We start from the raw sequence: 17981 nt of genomic DNA on the forward strand, positions 1-17981 counted from the left end.
GTCGTAGAACAATTGTATCCTGCCTAAGGCAACTATAAAAATTAAACGAATTAACCACAAAAACCAATAGTGTGATGATATACGATGAGTTAATGTACCACTGCTATTGTACAGGTCTTGATTGTGACTTTGTAGGCAGCTGGTAGAGTGTATCGATTTTCTTGCTTATCAAACACAGTGTTAGCTAATTTCTTTCCACTATCTTTGTGTTTTCACCCCTGAGCACCAGATGGACTCTGACTTTATATATATTGAAGAAAACATAGTTGGATTAGTACCACAAATTATATCAACAAATAGTTAACTCGTGTACACGTGGAGTTAATGACGAGGAACGAGAACCATTTTTCTTATTGGTTAAAATTCCACCGCTAGGGTAAAAAGACGAGATGTCCCATATCTCAACAAGGAATATTAGTGAAACGAGTTTCTGAGCTTTAATTCTTTTGTGGACTAGTCCAGAAAAACCAACAGAATCGTAGTTCGAATCAAGTCTGGTTCCTTAGTGATGTCGAGAAAACCCACTTGTAGAGAAATGTATATCCAAAACGGCTCGTTTGGGTTGAGAAAATATTTTATGTAGAAGAGCGAACAACGTTTCAACCTTCTATGTAAAATATTTTCTCAATTCAAACGAGCCGTTTTTGCGCATATATTACTCTACAAGTGGGTTTTCTCGACATCACTGAAGGCGTTCCTTTATATTGGTTTATTTTGGGTTTAAGTTGTTGTATAAGTAAGGCTTCTTTAATTTTGCGCTTGTTTATGTTTGTTTCTTTATTTAGTATTTGAGTGTTTTCTATGGTTATGTTTATTTGATTTGCAATGTTCGAAAACGTATGAAGGTGACTTTTTATGTTCTTTGAATCTGGTTTCCATTTTTCTACTTGTTTCTCCAATATAGAAGTCGTGGCAGTTATCACATTGTATTTTATAAATAATGTTGGTGTGGAGTTTGTCAGTATAGTTTTTACATAGTATAGACCTCAGTTTTGTGCCTGGTTTTTGAATAAATTTGGTATTAACTGGAATGTCATATTTTGTAACTAATTTTTGCCAAATGTTGGTTATTTGTTTGCTGATGTCAGGAATATATGGTATACAGCAGTATATGGTTTCGTGATTTTTTGATTCGTGAGATATATTTACTTTAGTTGGTTGACTTTGCTTTCTGTCTAGGTGTGTGCGTATAATGTTTTCTACGGTTTGTGGAGGAAACTTATTGATGTTGATGAAGTATTGTTTTATTTTGTCTTATTCATCGTTAATTTTATCTGGTGAGCATAGTTTTATCGTTGTGTTTATTTGGTTTCTTAGTATGTTGAGTTTTCGTTTTGTTTCATGTGCTGAGTCCCAAGGAATGTATAGTCCCGTATGGGTGATTTTTCGGTGGATTTCTGTTTTGAATTGTGTGTCGGTTCTTGTAATTTTGAGGTTAAGAAATGATATTTCATTGCTTTCTTCCTGTTCACATGTGAAGTTAATGTTGGGATGTATAGAGTTAATGTGATTGAAAAAAATTAAGTATGTGTTCTGTAGATTTGAATCCCGCAACCGTGTCATCTACATATCTGTACCAGTATAGTGGTGGATGTAATGCTGTGTTTCAACTTGTGTCATAAAAATATTGCCTAGAACTGGTAATACTGGGTTGCCCATGGTTAAGCCATTTGTTTGTATATAGTTGTGGTTGTTGAACATGAAGTTTGTCTTTATCGTGGTGAATTCTATGAGGGTTGCTAATTGGTTGCAGGGAATGTCTATAGTTGGGTTAGGGTCTCGGATATAGAGTTCTAAGGCTATCTTGCAGGCTTCAGTGGTTAGTGGAAAGATATTTGTGGTTCTTCACGTGATCAATGTTTATCTACTATAGTAGTGAAAACTTAATGTCTATATCTACTCTAGTAGTGATAACTTTCTGTCTATATCTAGTAGTGATAATTTACTGCCAATGTCTTCTATAGTAATGATAAATTACTGTCTATGTCTGTTGTACCAGTGATAAGCTACTGTCTATGTCTACTATAGCAGTGATAACTTGCTGCCCATTTCTACTGTAATAGCGATAACTTACTGTCTTACTGTGCGAAATTCCAAAAACAAACAAAACAACTTGTAGCGATAACTTACTGTCTATGTTTACTATAGTAGTTATAACTTACTGTCTGTGTCTACTATAGTAGTGGTAACTTACTGTCTATGTTTACTATAGTAGTTATAACTTACTGTCTGTGTCTACTCTAGTAGCGATAACTTACTGTCTATGTTTACTATAGTAGTTATAACTTACTGTCTGTGTTTACTATAGTAGTTATAACTTACTGTCTGTGTTTACTATAGTAGTTATAACTTACTGTCTGTGTTTACTATAGTAGTTATAACTTACTGTCTGTGTTTACTATAGTAGTGATAACTTACTGTCTGTGTTTACTATAGTAGTGGTAACTTACTGTCTGTGTCTACTATAGTAGTGGTAACTTACTGTCTGTGTCTACTATAGTAGTGGTAACTTACTGTCTATGTTTACTATAGTAGTTATAACTTACTGTCTGTGTCTACTCTAGTAGCGATAACTTACTGTCTATGTTTACTATAGTAGTTATAACTTACTGTCTGTGTTTACTATAGTAGTTATAACTTACTGTCTATGTTTACTATAGTAGTTATAACTTACTGTCTGTGTCTACTATAGTAGTGGTAACTTACTGTCTATGTTTACTATAGTAGTTATAACTTACTGTCTATGTTTACTATAGTAGTTATAACTTACTGTCTATGTTTACTATAGTAGTTATAACTTACTGTCTGTGTCTACTATAGTAGTGGTAACTTACTGTCTATGTTTACTATAGTAGTTATAACTTACTGTTTGTGTCTACTATAGTAATGATAAACTATATTAAGTATAACTGGTAGATCACTGTCTGTGTCTAGGTGGTTGAGTTACTCTTTATTCATCACTACAAATGCACTGTCACGTAACGTAGCTGTTTAAAAAGAACACTATGGGGATAGATGTGTGATAAAAATGTCTTCAAATATAACATCATGGAGTAATGAGTTAGAATTCAGACTTCTGCATCACACAGAACAATGTAGAAAAACATACGAAAGAGTAAAAGAACCGTGCATTCTTGTACTTCTTGTACGTGTTCAATAAAATAACAAATATATTGCTGTTTTGGGGCGACTTTATTGTTCGATTCATAGTTTATGTTGCTTTCTCATGCAGTAATAATGTTACATATTGTTTCTTGGGCACGAGAAAGGTTCCATACTAATATTTGTGGGTTTTTCACCTCTTACAAGATATCGCATCTTGCTTACCACGGTTGGAGTACGACTTGTTGCATGGCTCTTTCTGTATGGTCATGTTACCCCAAATTGATTCATATTTCTTTTTTACCACTGCAGTTAAGTAAAAGGAATATCTCTTCCTGGGAATTCTAAATGTTTGATCTAAGCACATCTTTGTAATCTGACTATATGAATATTTTACATTGGAGAGGACCGTGGCACACCTTTCCTAAAAGCAAATAATATTTCATGATATCACACTACTTACAAGTCTATTTGCTTGGATTTTACGCTAAAATACTGGATGACTTTGTGCGCTAGCCGTTCTAAACTTAACAGCGATATATTAAAAGGTAAGGCATCTAGTCGACTCCACTCATCACTACCTCTTGAATTATCAACGGGTATTAGAACAAACCGCCACATTACAACGCCCCAGCGGTTGAAAAAGCGAGCATATCCCCGGAAGAAGATTCGAAAACATGCAATTCGCAAATTGCAAGTCGAGAGCCTTAACCACCAAGCCATCTGGGCTTTCACTACCTACGGACGATACAAATTACGAAAATGTAGTTGTGATATATACAGTTCCAATTAGACTTTATATAGGTGGCGTTTCTCAAGATACTTCATTCTTTGCATATTCGAAATCGTTTTAATATAATGTACTGTTGTCATTATTTCACCCATGGACATAAATATATTGGCATTTCATCATGTTAAATGTAGAGTTACACGTTTGTTTACAATACGTGTTGTTTTCTGTTTCCAATGGCTTTACGTTGTTGCTGTCTCGTTTTCTATAACAGTTTAAACACTCTCGTCTGTAAAACCTACAAGAATCAAAGAGTGGTTTCGTTTTGTCAGCCTAAAAGCTTTGATATCAAATGGTTTCTACTGCAGAAACAGAGTTCTGCTGCTATAGAAATGGATCGTATGAAGTCGACTTACTTTCCAACTTTAATCGCCATCTCGTGTGTGGTTTTTATGTGAGCTCGAAGTATCATCGCACTAAACAGTAACTTCAGTTGCATGACCATTAAAGCCATTATCAAAATTAGTTCAGGTTTAGCTTCTTTAAGCCTCGCCTTATGAGGAATTGAAGTAAAACCGCTTACACTTTAGTGCTTTTCCTGCACGTTGCATTTTGTGAAAGTCGTTATTGGCCCATTAGGCGTGTCATAGCGTTCGCCCGATTAGATGATTTACATGAACAGCACGCTTCGATCAATTACCTGGCCGCTCTTATCTGATCCCGGGGTATGACAAGCCATTACAGTCAATAAAATAAAACCGTTCCGAATAAAACGTCGGCAAAGTACACTTCGGTGAATAAGAGTCGAATTTCATATCAAGTATATACCGTTATGGTACTCAAGTGCTTCCAAAACCCAGTGGAAAGTTTTCTGTCCATAATCCAATGGTGGGTTAACGACTCCCGACGGGATCTAGCTCGTTAGCCGAACGTTAGAATACTACTAGCGCTGCCTGGCGTTATTGTGAGTTATTCCTTGAGTCATAAAAGCTGACTTTTAAGTAAGACCCGTAAAGAATCGAAGACCAAATAACCATAAGTCCTTGTTATATTTATGAAAGATACAGGTCAAACCAATAATTCAAAGAAATATGGAAGATGGATGTTTAAGAGAGCGATTTACGAAAAACAAAAGTTAGCATCTGAAGGAAGAAAAACCTTTAACAAACTCATGGCGATATAAAAAAAATGGCTAAAGGAGAGACAAAATACAAAATGGATGCTTATTAGAAAAGAGAAAAAATTAGGGTAATTGTTCAATTTAACGGCATTTTGAAATATATGTTTAATATTTATCATACAAGGACTTTTCAACAGGAATTCTTACGTTAAGCAATATCTATTAGTATTAACTAAAACTTTTTGAAGCTAATTATTAATAAGAAGTCATGAGTTAAAAATATATAATAATATATATCAATCATGCTGATATAGCGTGAAATGAATTAACTTGGTGACAGGAACTGGTATGGTGTGAACTGGAATAACTTGGTGACAGGAACTGGTGTGGTGTGATCTGGATTAACTTGGTGACAGGAACTGCTATGATCTGAACTGAATTCCCTTTAGTATTGGCCTAGCCAGACTAGGTGGATAAGGTACTTGACTTGTAAACTGAAGGTCGCGGGTTCGAGTCACCCCACAGCATCTCAATGGGATTAAGATCTGGGCTTTGATTAGATTATTCCAGGACTTTCCATTTCTTAGTTTTCAGCAAGTCCTTGGTGGATTTACTGGTATGTTTTGGGTCATTGTCGTGTTGCAGGCTCCAGTTCCGCTTCAGCTTTAATATTCGTACAGATGGTCTCACATGATCCTCAAGCACCCTCTGATACACAGTAGAATTCATGGTGGATTCTATGATTGTGAGCTGTCCAGATCCTGCTGCAACAAAGCAGCCCCAAACCATGACACTTCCACCTCCATGCTTTACAGTTGTTATGAGGTTCTTTTCCTGGAATGCTGTATTTGGTTTACGCCAAACATGTCCTCTGTTCTGGTGTCCAAATAATTCAATTTTGGACTCATCTGTCCAAAGAACATTATTCCAGAAGTCCTGGTCTTTGTCTACATTCTCTCTGGCAAACTTCAGTCTGGCCTTGATATTTCTCTTAGAGAGCAAAGCTTTTCTCCTTGCACACCTCCCATGCAAGTTAAACTTGTGCAGTCTCTTTCTGATTGTAGAGGCATGCACCTTCACATCAATAGTAGTCAGAGCCTGCTGTAGGTCCTGTGATGACATGTTAGGGTGTTTGGAGACCTCTTTTAGCATCTTGCGGTCTGCTCTCGGGGTGAACTTGCTGGGCATGTTGGCAGTTGTTTTGAAAGCCCTCCACTTGTTGACTATTTTCCGGACAGTGGAATGGCTGATTTCAAAATCTTTTGGGATCTTTTTTAAATCCCTTACCAGACTTATAAGCTGCTACAATTTTCTTTCAACAGTTAGGAGCACACCAAACTAAATGTCTGAGGTTTAAATTGGGCAAGCCTCATTCAAAATGCTAAGTAACGATCTTCTAATCATGTGCACCTGTTGTGATACACCTGTGTGTGAGTTGAGCCATTTTAAGTGGGAATAGATGTGGGGGTGTCCTAACTTTTTCCTCAGTTAGAATATGCAATTTTGTAGAATTATATTTACAGAAGATTTTGAAAAGTCTTTTCTTCAGTTTTAATTGTTTAGTTATATTCCTATAGTCTCTCAGTATTGTTAAAATTGAGATTAAATATCTATATATCAAAAATACACAGGCTTTCATAGGGTGTCCTAGCTTTTTTCACATGACTCCAAGTTCAGTCGCGGAGCTTTACCAAGTCTAAACGGTTGCCTCTAGAGATTTCTTTTAGACAAATAATTCAGAAATGAGTATTACAGCAGAGAATATTATTTTAACTCTACGAAAGACTCACAATCACACTTTTCAATCATGTTCATGATATCGTTAGGCTTAGCAACTTGTTTTGAATTTCGCGCAAAGCTACACGAGGGCTATCTCGCTAGCTTATAATATTATATGCGTGTGCGCCGTAGGCATTTGGAGTATACAGTATATATTAATGTGTAATGCATAATAATGTATCTTTAAATGAACTATAAAATCCAGTTAACATATGAGAAAGCTCCAATGAGATAATAAAGATATCTCCATCGTAAAGGGCCGTTATAATGGTTTATTGCTTGAATAAGCATGAGAACAACGGCCTTGTTTAAATAAGTAATACAAAATTAACGTAGAATGAAAGGCGAATTGTGATGCGTTAACCCTAAACATATCTTGTAATAGTCTATCTAGAATAATAATCCTCCTGGGAACACGTGTTCATGCGCGTAGTAAAGCAGGGCATAAGAGAGACGAAGCTTGGCTTTTTATACTTCAAGAACACCTGAAGTATTGAAATATTAAACATGTTTAAATGCACACGTGTATCACTTGTAAGAATTCGTAGCTTGAAGCTTTATTTCGCGTTATGAGGGTTACCGCTTTGCTGTGTTGTTACAACTACTTTATGCGCATGTGTCAGTGTGTATTTGAAACGTTTCTGTTGGACTAAATTATTAATACAAAGTTTTTAGCTGAAGAATGTTACAACTTACAATAAGTAAAATATAATACTGATCAGTTTAAGTGTGGTAAATTTAAGGGTCTATGTATGATAAGTTTAAGTGTGGTAAATTTAAGGGTCTATGTATGATAAGTTTAAGAGTGGTAAATTTAAGGATTTGTTAAAGAGTTCAAAACTTTGGTTACAACGTTACCAAAAAAACAGACAGAATACGTTTTCCCAAATCTGATTCTCCATTCTATAAAAATAAAATCCATTTGCACTACACTATTTAACAACGTTACGTCTTAAAGTACCTCCAACCATCATTCGAAATATTCACGCTAATCTAAAATATGAAACGAGTTCGTTCCAAGTGTAAGTTAATACATCATATGCATGTTGTTAGTGGTGAATAATGCTAAACAACACTTCATAGTATTAAACATTGGTATTTGTACTAGAAGCCAAGATTGGCCCGATAGTTAGTGCGTTCGATTTGAAATTTGTGAGTTGCGATGTTGAAACCCTTCACGGATTGTTTGTTTGTTTTGAATTTCGCGCAAAGCTACACAAGGGCTATCTGCGCTAGCCATCCCTAATTTAGCAGTGTAAGACTAAAGGGAAGGCAGGTAGTCATCGTCACCCACCGCCAACTCTTGGGCTACTCTTTTACCAACGAATAGTGGGATTGACCGTCACATTATAACGCCCTCACGGCTAAAAGGCGAGCATGTTTGGTGCGACGGGGATGCGAACCCGCGACTCTCAGCTTACGAGTCGAACGCCTTAACCCACCTGGCCATGCCGGACCCAACCCGTCACGGAACACCTCGTTTTGTTTTGACGTGTGGGCTTTATAACATGTCGGTAAATCTCACTATTCGTTGATAAAAGTAGCCCAACAGTTGAAAGTAGGTGGTGTTAACTAGTTGCCTTCCCTCTCGTGTGTAACTTTAACATTGGAATCTACTAACGCAGATATATATACATATATACACACACACAAATAAATAATTATTTTTATTAGACAAATATATACATATATATCGCTGAAGTTTTGTATACAAAAACTACTTCGATAAAAACATCTACTGAAACCCATTCTACTCCAATTTGGTTTTAAATCCTTTACAGACAGACAGAAACCGATGAAACTTTACTTCTCACAATCAATTTTGCACATACTTTTTTTCTTCTTCTACAGATTACATGATTCGTCAAACAAGAAACTTAGCGCCGTGAACTGAAAAATGTTCACATAAACATAGGTACATTTTTTTAATGTGGGTGTGTGCGTGTTTGGTTACCAATTTTAATTGATTAAATTATTAAGAAAGAATTCATTAAAAAATAAATAAAATCTTCTAAAGCACAAGCGTTTACTTTAAGCTTAACCTAATAACGTGATTTAATGATAACTGAAAACAGTTTTAATAACACAAGATATACTCAACCATCGTTATTCGTCCTTTACGATTAGGGTTAACTAAACCAATGTTTTCAGATTATTTACATTCAAGTCCTTCCACAACAGAAATAACTCACTCTAAGTGGTTATTGAATTTAATTTTTACACGGCGAGTTGTATCCACAGTGTGGCCTATCATTTACTTGTTCCGTTTTCTATGTGTTTCACAATTTTACTTAAAACTGATGAGCGTTACAAGGTGCAAGTAAATCCATTAGTGCGAATGGCTGCTGTTAGGGTAGGGTGCTTTTAACTGGTTACCTTCCCTCCATTAAGTTATTCATAATTACTATACGGTTTTTTTTAAACGTTAAAATATATTCATGTTGAATTACGAAACAAAATTCACAATTTTCCGGGTTTCTAACAAAATCATAAGTAAATTTGAGTTTTAATGAAAATGTTACTCTATTGATATGTTTTTGTTATTACTGTTACACGAATATTAATAATTCCTGACCAAAGCTATCTATGTATTTAAAGAGATCGCAACTAAACAGGGTGTACATAAAGTCAGCAAACCTAATCCATTATAATGTTTATAATGAGTTGATGTTAGTAATATTTAGTCGTTTTTTTATAAATATACATAACTTATAGTTTATAGACTTTAAAGTCTACAGTGCAAACTCGAAAGTTGTATTCATTGTTCAAAAAACAAATGAAACACGATCTACTTCTCGAAAGTTTTTTTTAAATATTTAAGCCAACGACTTACCACTAGGTAAGGGAAAACAAGATAGTTTGTTAAATTTCGTGGCCTACTTTAATTGTATAGTGAGATTAGACCCATACTCTTAAAACGCGCTCAAGGCTACAAAGTGGGATGAACCACAAAACCGCGGATCCGCATTGTGGCATACTAAGCCACTGGGTAAAGGTCAGTTCCTAAACTACCTTTTATGAAGAATTTTGGGGCTATAATCCTCATAATATGAAAGGAATCAAAAAATAATTATAAATGAAAGATAAATACGAGTCTTGAAGATCTAGACAACGCAGATGATCTATGCCTGATATTTTATACACAAAATCATATTACATGTAAACCAAGTCAATTTCGCGATATTTCAATACAGTTTTATGCTTAATATCAACTTCCAAAGCGATGATATCGACAAAACAAACGCGGGCTGTATTGAAATCCCTCAGATGAAAAAAGAATTCAAATAATAAGGCTGTTTAACGACAGTCCCAGAAAAGGACAGAACATATAAACTTTTGTTGTTGTTTTTTTATGGCCTATATAAGTCTGTGATGGCATTGTGCGATCCATCTAGATGTTTTGAATAATTTTCTTTTGAATACACTTTTAGGGCGTTGTGCTTAAGGCACTCGAATGTCAGCTTTCGGGATGTTATAAAGTCAAGTCAATTCCACTATTCGTTGGCAAAGATTATTCCAAGAGATGGGGTGAGTGTTGTTAACTAACTGTCTTCACTCTTCACTTAGAGATGACTCTCCAGATGATACTTGTGTGAGTATTCTCTGTCTAGAACAAGTTTACCAACCTTTAAAAAACAAAGAAGGAATTGTTCTCTGTCTAGATCAACAATTAACCAACCTTTAACAAGCAAAGAAGAAATTGTTCTCTGTCTAGAGCAACAATTAACCAACCTTTAACAAACAAAGAAGGAATTGTTCTCTGTCTAGAACAACAATTTACCAATTTTTAACAAAGAAAGAAAGAATTGTTCTCTGTATAGAACAACAATTAACCAACCTTTAACAAACACAGAAAGAACTGTTCTCTGTCTTGAACAACAATTAGCCAACCTTTAACAAACAAAGAAGGAATTGTTCTCTCCCTAAAACAACAATTAACCAACCTTTAACAAACAAAAAAGAAATTGCTCTCTGTCTAGAACAACAATTAACCAACCTTTAACAAACAAAAAAGGAATTTCTCTCTGTCTAGAACAACAATTAACCAACCTTTAACAAACAAAAAAGGAATTGCTCTCTGTCTAGAACAACAATTAGCCAACCTTTAACAAACAAAGAAGAAATTGTTCTCCGTCTAGAACAACAATTAACCAACCTTTAACAAACAAAGAAGAAATTGTTCTCCGTCTAGAACAACAATTAACCAACCTTTAACAAACAAAAAAGAAATTGTTCTCCGTCTAGAACAACAATTAGCCAACCTTTATCAAACAAAGAAGGAATTGTTCATCGTCTATAACAACAATTAACCAACCATCAACAAACAAAGAAGGAATTGTTCATCGTCTATAACAACAATTAACCAACCATCAACAAACAAAGAAGGACTTGTTCATCGTCTATAACAACAATTAACCAACCATCAACAAACAAAGAAGGAATTGTTCATCGTCTATAACAACAATTAACCAACCATCAACAAACAAAGAAGGAATTGTTCATCGTCTATAACAACAATTAACCAACCATCAACAAACAAAGAAGGAATTGTTCATCGTCTATAACAACAATTAACCAACCTTCAACAAACAAAGAAAGAATTGTTCTCCGTCTAGAACAACAATTAGCCAACCTTTAACAAACAAAGAAGAAATTGTTCTCTGTCTAGAACAACAATGAACTAACCTTTAACAAACAAAGAAGGAATTGTTCTACGTCTATAACAACAATTAACCAACCATCAACAAACAAAGAAGGAATTGTTCATCGTCTATAACAACAATTAACCAACCTTCAACAAACAAAGAAGGAATTGTTCTTCGTCTATAACAACAATTAACCAACCTTCAACAAACAAAGAAGAAATTGTTCTCTGTCTAGAACAACAATTAACCAACCTTCAACAAACAAAGAAGAAATTGTTCTCTGTCTAGAACAACAATTAACCAACCTTCAACAAACAAAGAAGAAATTGTTCTCTGTCTAGAACAACAATTAACCAACCTTCAACAAACAAAGAAGGAATTGTTCTACGTCTATAACAACAATTAACCAACCTGCAACAAACAAAGAAGGAATTGTTCATCGTCTATAACAACAATTAGCCAACCTTTAACAAACAAAGAAGGAATTGTTCTCTGTCTAGAACAACAATTAGCCAACCTTTAACAAACAAAGAAGGAATATATAATCTATTTGATCTCAGACGCAATATTTGAAGGAGATAGAGTACTTTTTCAGTAATTTTGACTCCAAACAAAATAACTTATTTTATTAACTGATCAATTATTTAAGTTTAATTTCAATTAGTGAACTTAAATCTTCATAACAACTTCCGAAATAAATTCCTAATTTCATCTGCTTTTTGAGAAAGTCCCCTTTTACAGAGTGGACTCACACTGCTAGAAACCAGCTTTTGATACTCGTAGTGGGAAAAACACAGATAGCCCTAGTTGTGTGGCTTTGTGCTTAAGTACAAACAAACAAAATATTCGTGAAAACTATTAGCTAAATATTTCTAACAATTAACATTAAATATTAAATCCGAACAGAGACAAGCTATCTAAACACGAGTTAGACAGAAAATAGCAAATGAGTATGGGTAATTAAAAATATTTTCCTTGCATTCTTAGAAAAACAATGTTAGAATGCAAGTTTGATGAGATTTATAACTTCACTGTTAACCCAATAAGACCCCGCGAGGTTCGTCCTGTTTAAGATTTTTTGGTTAGTCCTACGTACATCTAGAAAGTCAGAAATACAAAATTAATTCTGTTATAAAAGTTTAATAACATAATATAAAAAATAACAAAATTAAATACGTTTAAAGTTTTATCAAATACTGTTAGCAAAAGTAGCGATAGATACATAAACACCATCTGTTGGCTTCAAAAACTGCCTTTGGTTGGATAATGTGACGTCAGTACTGCTAAACTTTCTACAGTCTTTCGTAAAGATGTCTTATGACCATCAAAACCCATTAAAAAACTCCGACAGTGTGGCTTGAGATTGAGTCAAGAAGCAGGAAATTGTCAGAGGTGAAGACAAGAAACAAATGGTTATAAGGATACAAAATCATAAATTAAATGAATACTTTAATCGTGCAATAAGTAGCTAGAACATTGGTATTTATGTTAAAATATAACTATGATAAATGCAAAACAAGGAGGTTTGTTTTGTTTTGAATTTTGCGCAAAGTTACCAGAGAGCTGTCTGCACTAGCCCTTCCCTAATTTAGTAGTAAAAGACTAGAGGGAAGGCAGTTAGCCATCACCACCCACCGCCAACTTTTGGGCTACTCTTTCACCAACGAATAATGAGATTGAGCGTTACATTATAACATCCCCCACCACGGCGCAAGGGAAATCATGTTTGGTGTGATGGGGATTCGAACCCGCGACCGCCATATTGTGAGTTTACTAGTAATAATAATAACAAGTCTTATGATTGGAACTTACAGCAGGTATAAACATAGAAAATGGATTAATTATAAAACATAATGTTATTTAACTAAAGAAGTAATTTAACATCGTATACGGAACTGTTATACAAGTATAATTAATTGCATATAAAACTTTTTTTGTATCGTTTTCTTTTTCATTCAGTACTTGTGTACCGGGCATAATCATTATGTCCCGGTATTGTAAAAAAACGACAAATACATACATGCAATTAGAGGCTACTTTCTCGACTTGTAGGAGACCTAAACGATGAACGACATTGTTACAGTCTTCTAGAAGTAACAATTAACTTTTCTTTCTGTTGTTTACTTCAGGCTGCTACATACTAATTACATAACAATAACAATAATTATGGGTCGAATGCATTTATTTAAAACATACCTGAGATCACGCACATAAAGCTTAAAATAGTTGATTGAAATTTGCAAAAAACAACAAAAACAAGGAATTGTAATGTGTCTGAGATCGAACCAATTATGTCTACTTCAACAAAACTAGAAACTGATGGAGTAAAAATAGTTGGTAGTTTCAGCTAATTAGTTTTTCTAACTTAAGTAGTAATTCTCCGTTTTTTGTAGTGGCGATTTAATTATAATCAAAAATGACGGTAAGGGGAGATTGTTGCTCGTGATAATGAATAAATAGCATGGTTGGTATCATAAGATAAAACAACATACTGTGTTTCTCCGATAATAAGACCTACCCATAAAATAAGACCTAGTGTGATTTTTTGGGGATAGTTTTAATATAAGCCCTACCCTTAAAATAAGCCCTAGTTAAAAGTGGCAGGAAGAGGAAAGAAATAAAAAATAATAATTTATTAATTAGTTTAATAGTTAGTTAATTAGTTTGTTTAAGTATTAATCAGTTAGTTTAATAGTTTAATAATAGTTTATTTTAAATGGTTAGTTTAATAGTTTTACTTTGTAACTTCATTTTTTTTAATATATCAAAATAAGACATCCCCGAAAATAAGCCCTAGTGTCATATTTTGGGTGAAAATTAATATAAGCCCTGTCTTATTTTCGGAGAAACACGGTACTTCTGTTGTGTTAACAACTAAATTAGATTCTAGCAACAAGTAACGTAAATGAACCACAGATTTATGCTCTACGAAAAATTAAGCCTTTTTACTATATAGTATCAATTGTCAGTTGAGGTCCTACTTGTAATTCAGCCAAATATTTATCAGTTAGTTTAGCATTCTTGTTGAATTTCTTTGCAAAACTAGAGAGGGCAGTTTAAAATATTTATTAATGATCTCCTTGGATATTAAAATAGGTGTTTACTGATTGAAGCGACCATTGAATGTTTGACATATTAAAAGCTAAACACTAAGACTTGCTGTTTAATCATGGAGGGGGGCTAGTTACAAATGAAAGAGAAAAAGATACCTGATAAATAAATTACAAAGCTCTGTAATATGGTGAACTTTACGTTGCTACCAAATATATTTTACAAACAACAACAAAAAATGGGACTAACTATGGGAAAGAATCCATGATCTCCACTATTCTGTGATATATATGGATTACTTTCAGGAGAATATTCATGTTCAAGTGGTACGGGCCGCTCGACTCATAATCCGAGGGTTACGGGTTCGCAACCCTATCACATCAAACAGGTTAGCCCTGGAGAGTTATAATTTTACGGTCAATCCCACTATTCGTTGGTAAAATGGTAGCCCAAATGTTGAGAGTGGGTGGTGGTGACTAGCTGTATTCCCTTTAATTTGCGCTAGCAATACCTAATATAGCAGTGTAAGATAGCCCTCGAGTAGCTTTTCGCCAAATACAGAAACAAAGAAAAGAATATGATGTCCTTGTGAAACTGTTAATATAAACCATCATGTGAATAATATATCGTAGTTAATACTCTAAAGAGATAGAAACGTTACTAAATTAAATAGTTATTTTTTTAAAATAAAAGATCGGCTTGAAGAAAATATAAGACAGTATATTTATGAAATTCCGTGTGCAGGTTAGAAACCTGTATTAGACAAATTAGATCTCCCTTCAGCTGTCTGCCAAAATGCCATACCACAAGTGCCTAATGGGAATGTGAGATAGGTAAGCCTAATCATCTGTGGCTTAACGTTGTTGAAACTGATTAGTTTATTCTACAGGATCCACCAAGAACTCTGGCAGAATAATTTTTCATAGCCAGACAAATATTAAATTACTGAAATACGTAATCATGAGAGTAATTTATTAAATGTTAACAAAGGCCTTGGGTTACATCCAATATGGCGTTACTTTTTTAACCCTTTGTAAGTTAGTGAATTGGTATGCCCTAAATCAGTGACAACTTGTAGGTTAAACTAACTAACGAATATAGTACTTTGAGTGCTCTGATGGTGGTTAACTGGGTAATTCGAAATATGTTCACTGCTTTTTTTTTTTCTCTTTAGTTCTGTGTTTATCTTCAAATTACTTATTTTGTGCTTAGTAATGTTTGTAGTTTAAACAAAACCAATTTGGTTTTCCTTAAAGTAATCCAATGTGTTTATGATACCTTCTATTACGCTACACAAATCATATTAATTTTAAAATCCGTGTGGAACGTATCAAATAACTTACTGTCCAAAAGAGCACAAAACATCAGTTCTTTGTCGTTACAGTTATCGGTAACAGTGACAAGTAAAAAGAAGAAACCTGGTGGTGTAATAAACAAGAAACATGACCTGTAAACATTAAGATAAAACGTAGAAATTACAGACAAGTAATTAGTATCATTAGACAGGTTATTAGCGTTGAAAACAATTTCTGTAATGCTCTTATTTCATCCTACACAATGAATAGTTGATTTCATTACCTGTTAACGTTGGATCTTACAGAGTTGCTTGCCGCACGCGAGTTGCTTTTCAACTTTCGCAAATATATTACTTAAAGATGAGAAATCACCCAACCTTCTTTCTCTCTTCACAAAATGGATAGATTTAAGAACACGAAGGATGTGTTTGCTTGATTGTTTTTAGAACAAAGCCGTACTGGATTATCAGCTGTGTCCCTCGAGAGGAATCCCACACCGGAGTTTTACTGTCGTAAACTTACCACTAACCCCCGGGGGGACCACATGATGAAAAGTGAGCTATATGAGGATAAGCTGTAATGATTCAGTCACACTGATAGAATGTGTTAATAGAAACATCACTATTGTAGGTGTTGCCTCGGTAACTAACCAGTACAGTCATCTAAGACTAATCACTCATTAGATACTACGTATTATCATTATTATTATATATTAATTAGCAACTATTTTGTCTCGTAAGTTCCAGTTACTAATGAAGTCCTGAGAAGTACATGGTGTCAGGAAGTGATCCGATGTCTGTATTTAGTTTATGTGCCACTGTTGACGTGTTACAGTCTCAGGGAAGTGACGAGAAGACGTGTATCAGTAGTAGTTGCCGGAATTCGAACCTGTTAATTGATAACACATATATATGATCAGGTAAGCTACGAACCATACCAAAGTTTTATATCTCACCGTAACTGTTTAATTATTTTATCATATACGATGAAACAGCGTCTTCATGACGAACAAACAACGAGCATCAAATGTTTAACGTTCATTGTATAGCCTCAGTTCTGCTCTAGATTAGGTATTGTAAAACAAGGTATTGTAACCCTTGTTGTTAAAGCATAATGCTGTCGAGTTACTCAAAACAACAACTTTACCGTTTTCTTCAGTAGCTGCCGAAAGAAACACTAGTTCTGGTTCTAAAGCATCTATTCAAAATGTTAATTTACTCCTTATTATCTGAAATTTTATATCTTTCAAAATCATTATATTCACGTCGATTACCTAAATGTTTTTCTTTAATAAACCCCTGTAGTTACCATAATTATTAGCTTCCGATAACGGACGTTATTAATCCTAAAAAGTAAGTGTTCCATCCTTGTATACTCTCTAACCTGAGATAATCTCTCTTGCAGAGAATGAGATTAGCCTTGGTAAAGAGAGTAGAGCCAACCTCTCCCAGTCTGCAGTCACAACAGGTACACCTCAAACAGTCCTCGTGCCAGAACTGGTCCAGAGCCTTTAGTAGGTACCTCTCTCGAATAACTTTATGACAACCAGCGCACTCTGGAACTCCAGAATTGGGAAGTTTATTCTCTTCCTTAATCTCCATCACCTACTAGACAATGAAAAAATATATCGTATTATTAATCTACTGAACAATGGAAATATATATCGTATTATTATTATTATTATTATTATAAGTTACAGCGTCTAGCGAATGGTACTGATCATATGTTTTCACGCCAACAACAATAAATATTGCATTGTTTTCGCATAACATAAGATATATATGATTTTAGAATAGGAAATTTGAACGGAGATGTGGTCACACGCGCATCATATGATTGTCTTCACAAGAACCTGAAAATGATGTTTTCAATCGACTTAGTACAGCTCTGATAAAGCAACAATGACGAAATGTTCATGGAAATAAAAGGTTATTTTTCTTTATTATTATCTGAAGAGCAAATAATGTTGTTGTTTTTCACCAATCTTATTTTAGAATGATTAAATTAATTCATTATGTATACAAATACTGATGTTCTTTCGTCACGTGGCTTTATACAAACCTTTCGTCATAGTATTTCAAAACAAATAAAGGATGCAATTTAAACATGTATAGTAAACTCCTTGCACGTGCGATTTTGAAATAAGTTAAAGAATAGAGCGTCGTCTGCTCGAAACGTCGAACAAAATTTACTAGAAAACGTTTTAGTTTGATGACAATTTTTTTATTATTGTTTATTCAGTGCTCGTGCTAATAGAC

General features: G+C 34.3%; 1 protein-coding gene across 1 annotated transcript in view; it reads right to left on the reverse strand.

Annotated features, from left to right (window-relative positions):
• Positions 1-17343, reverse strand: part of LOC143247025 (LIM domain only protein 3-like) — a 29561-nt gene extending 12218 nt beyond the window's left edge. Inside the window, exon 1 of the mRNA XM_076494342.1 lies at positions 17107-17343. Within this exon, the coding sequence (XP_076350457.1) occupies positions 17107-17324 (218 nt within the window). The 5' untranslated portion in view covers positions 17325-17343. The remainder of the gene's footprint in view (positions 1-17106) is intronic.
• Between the last annotated feature and the right edge of the window lie 638 nt (positions 17344-17981).

This window comes from Tachypleus tridentatus, chromosome 3 (genome assembly GCF_004210375.1).
Source record: "Tachypleus tridentatus isolate NWPU-2018 chromosome 3, ASM421037v1, whole genome shotgun sequence".
Taxonomy (NCBI): domain Eukaryota; kingdom Metazoa; phylum Arthropoda; class Merostomata; order Xiphosura; family Limulidae; genus Tachypleus; species Tachypleus tridentatus.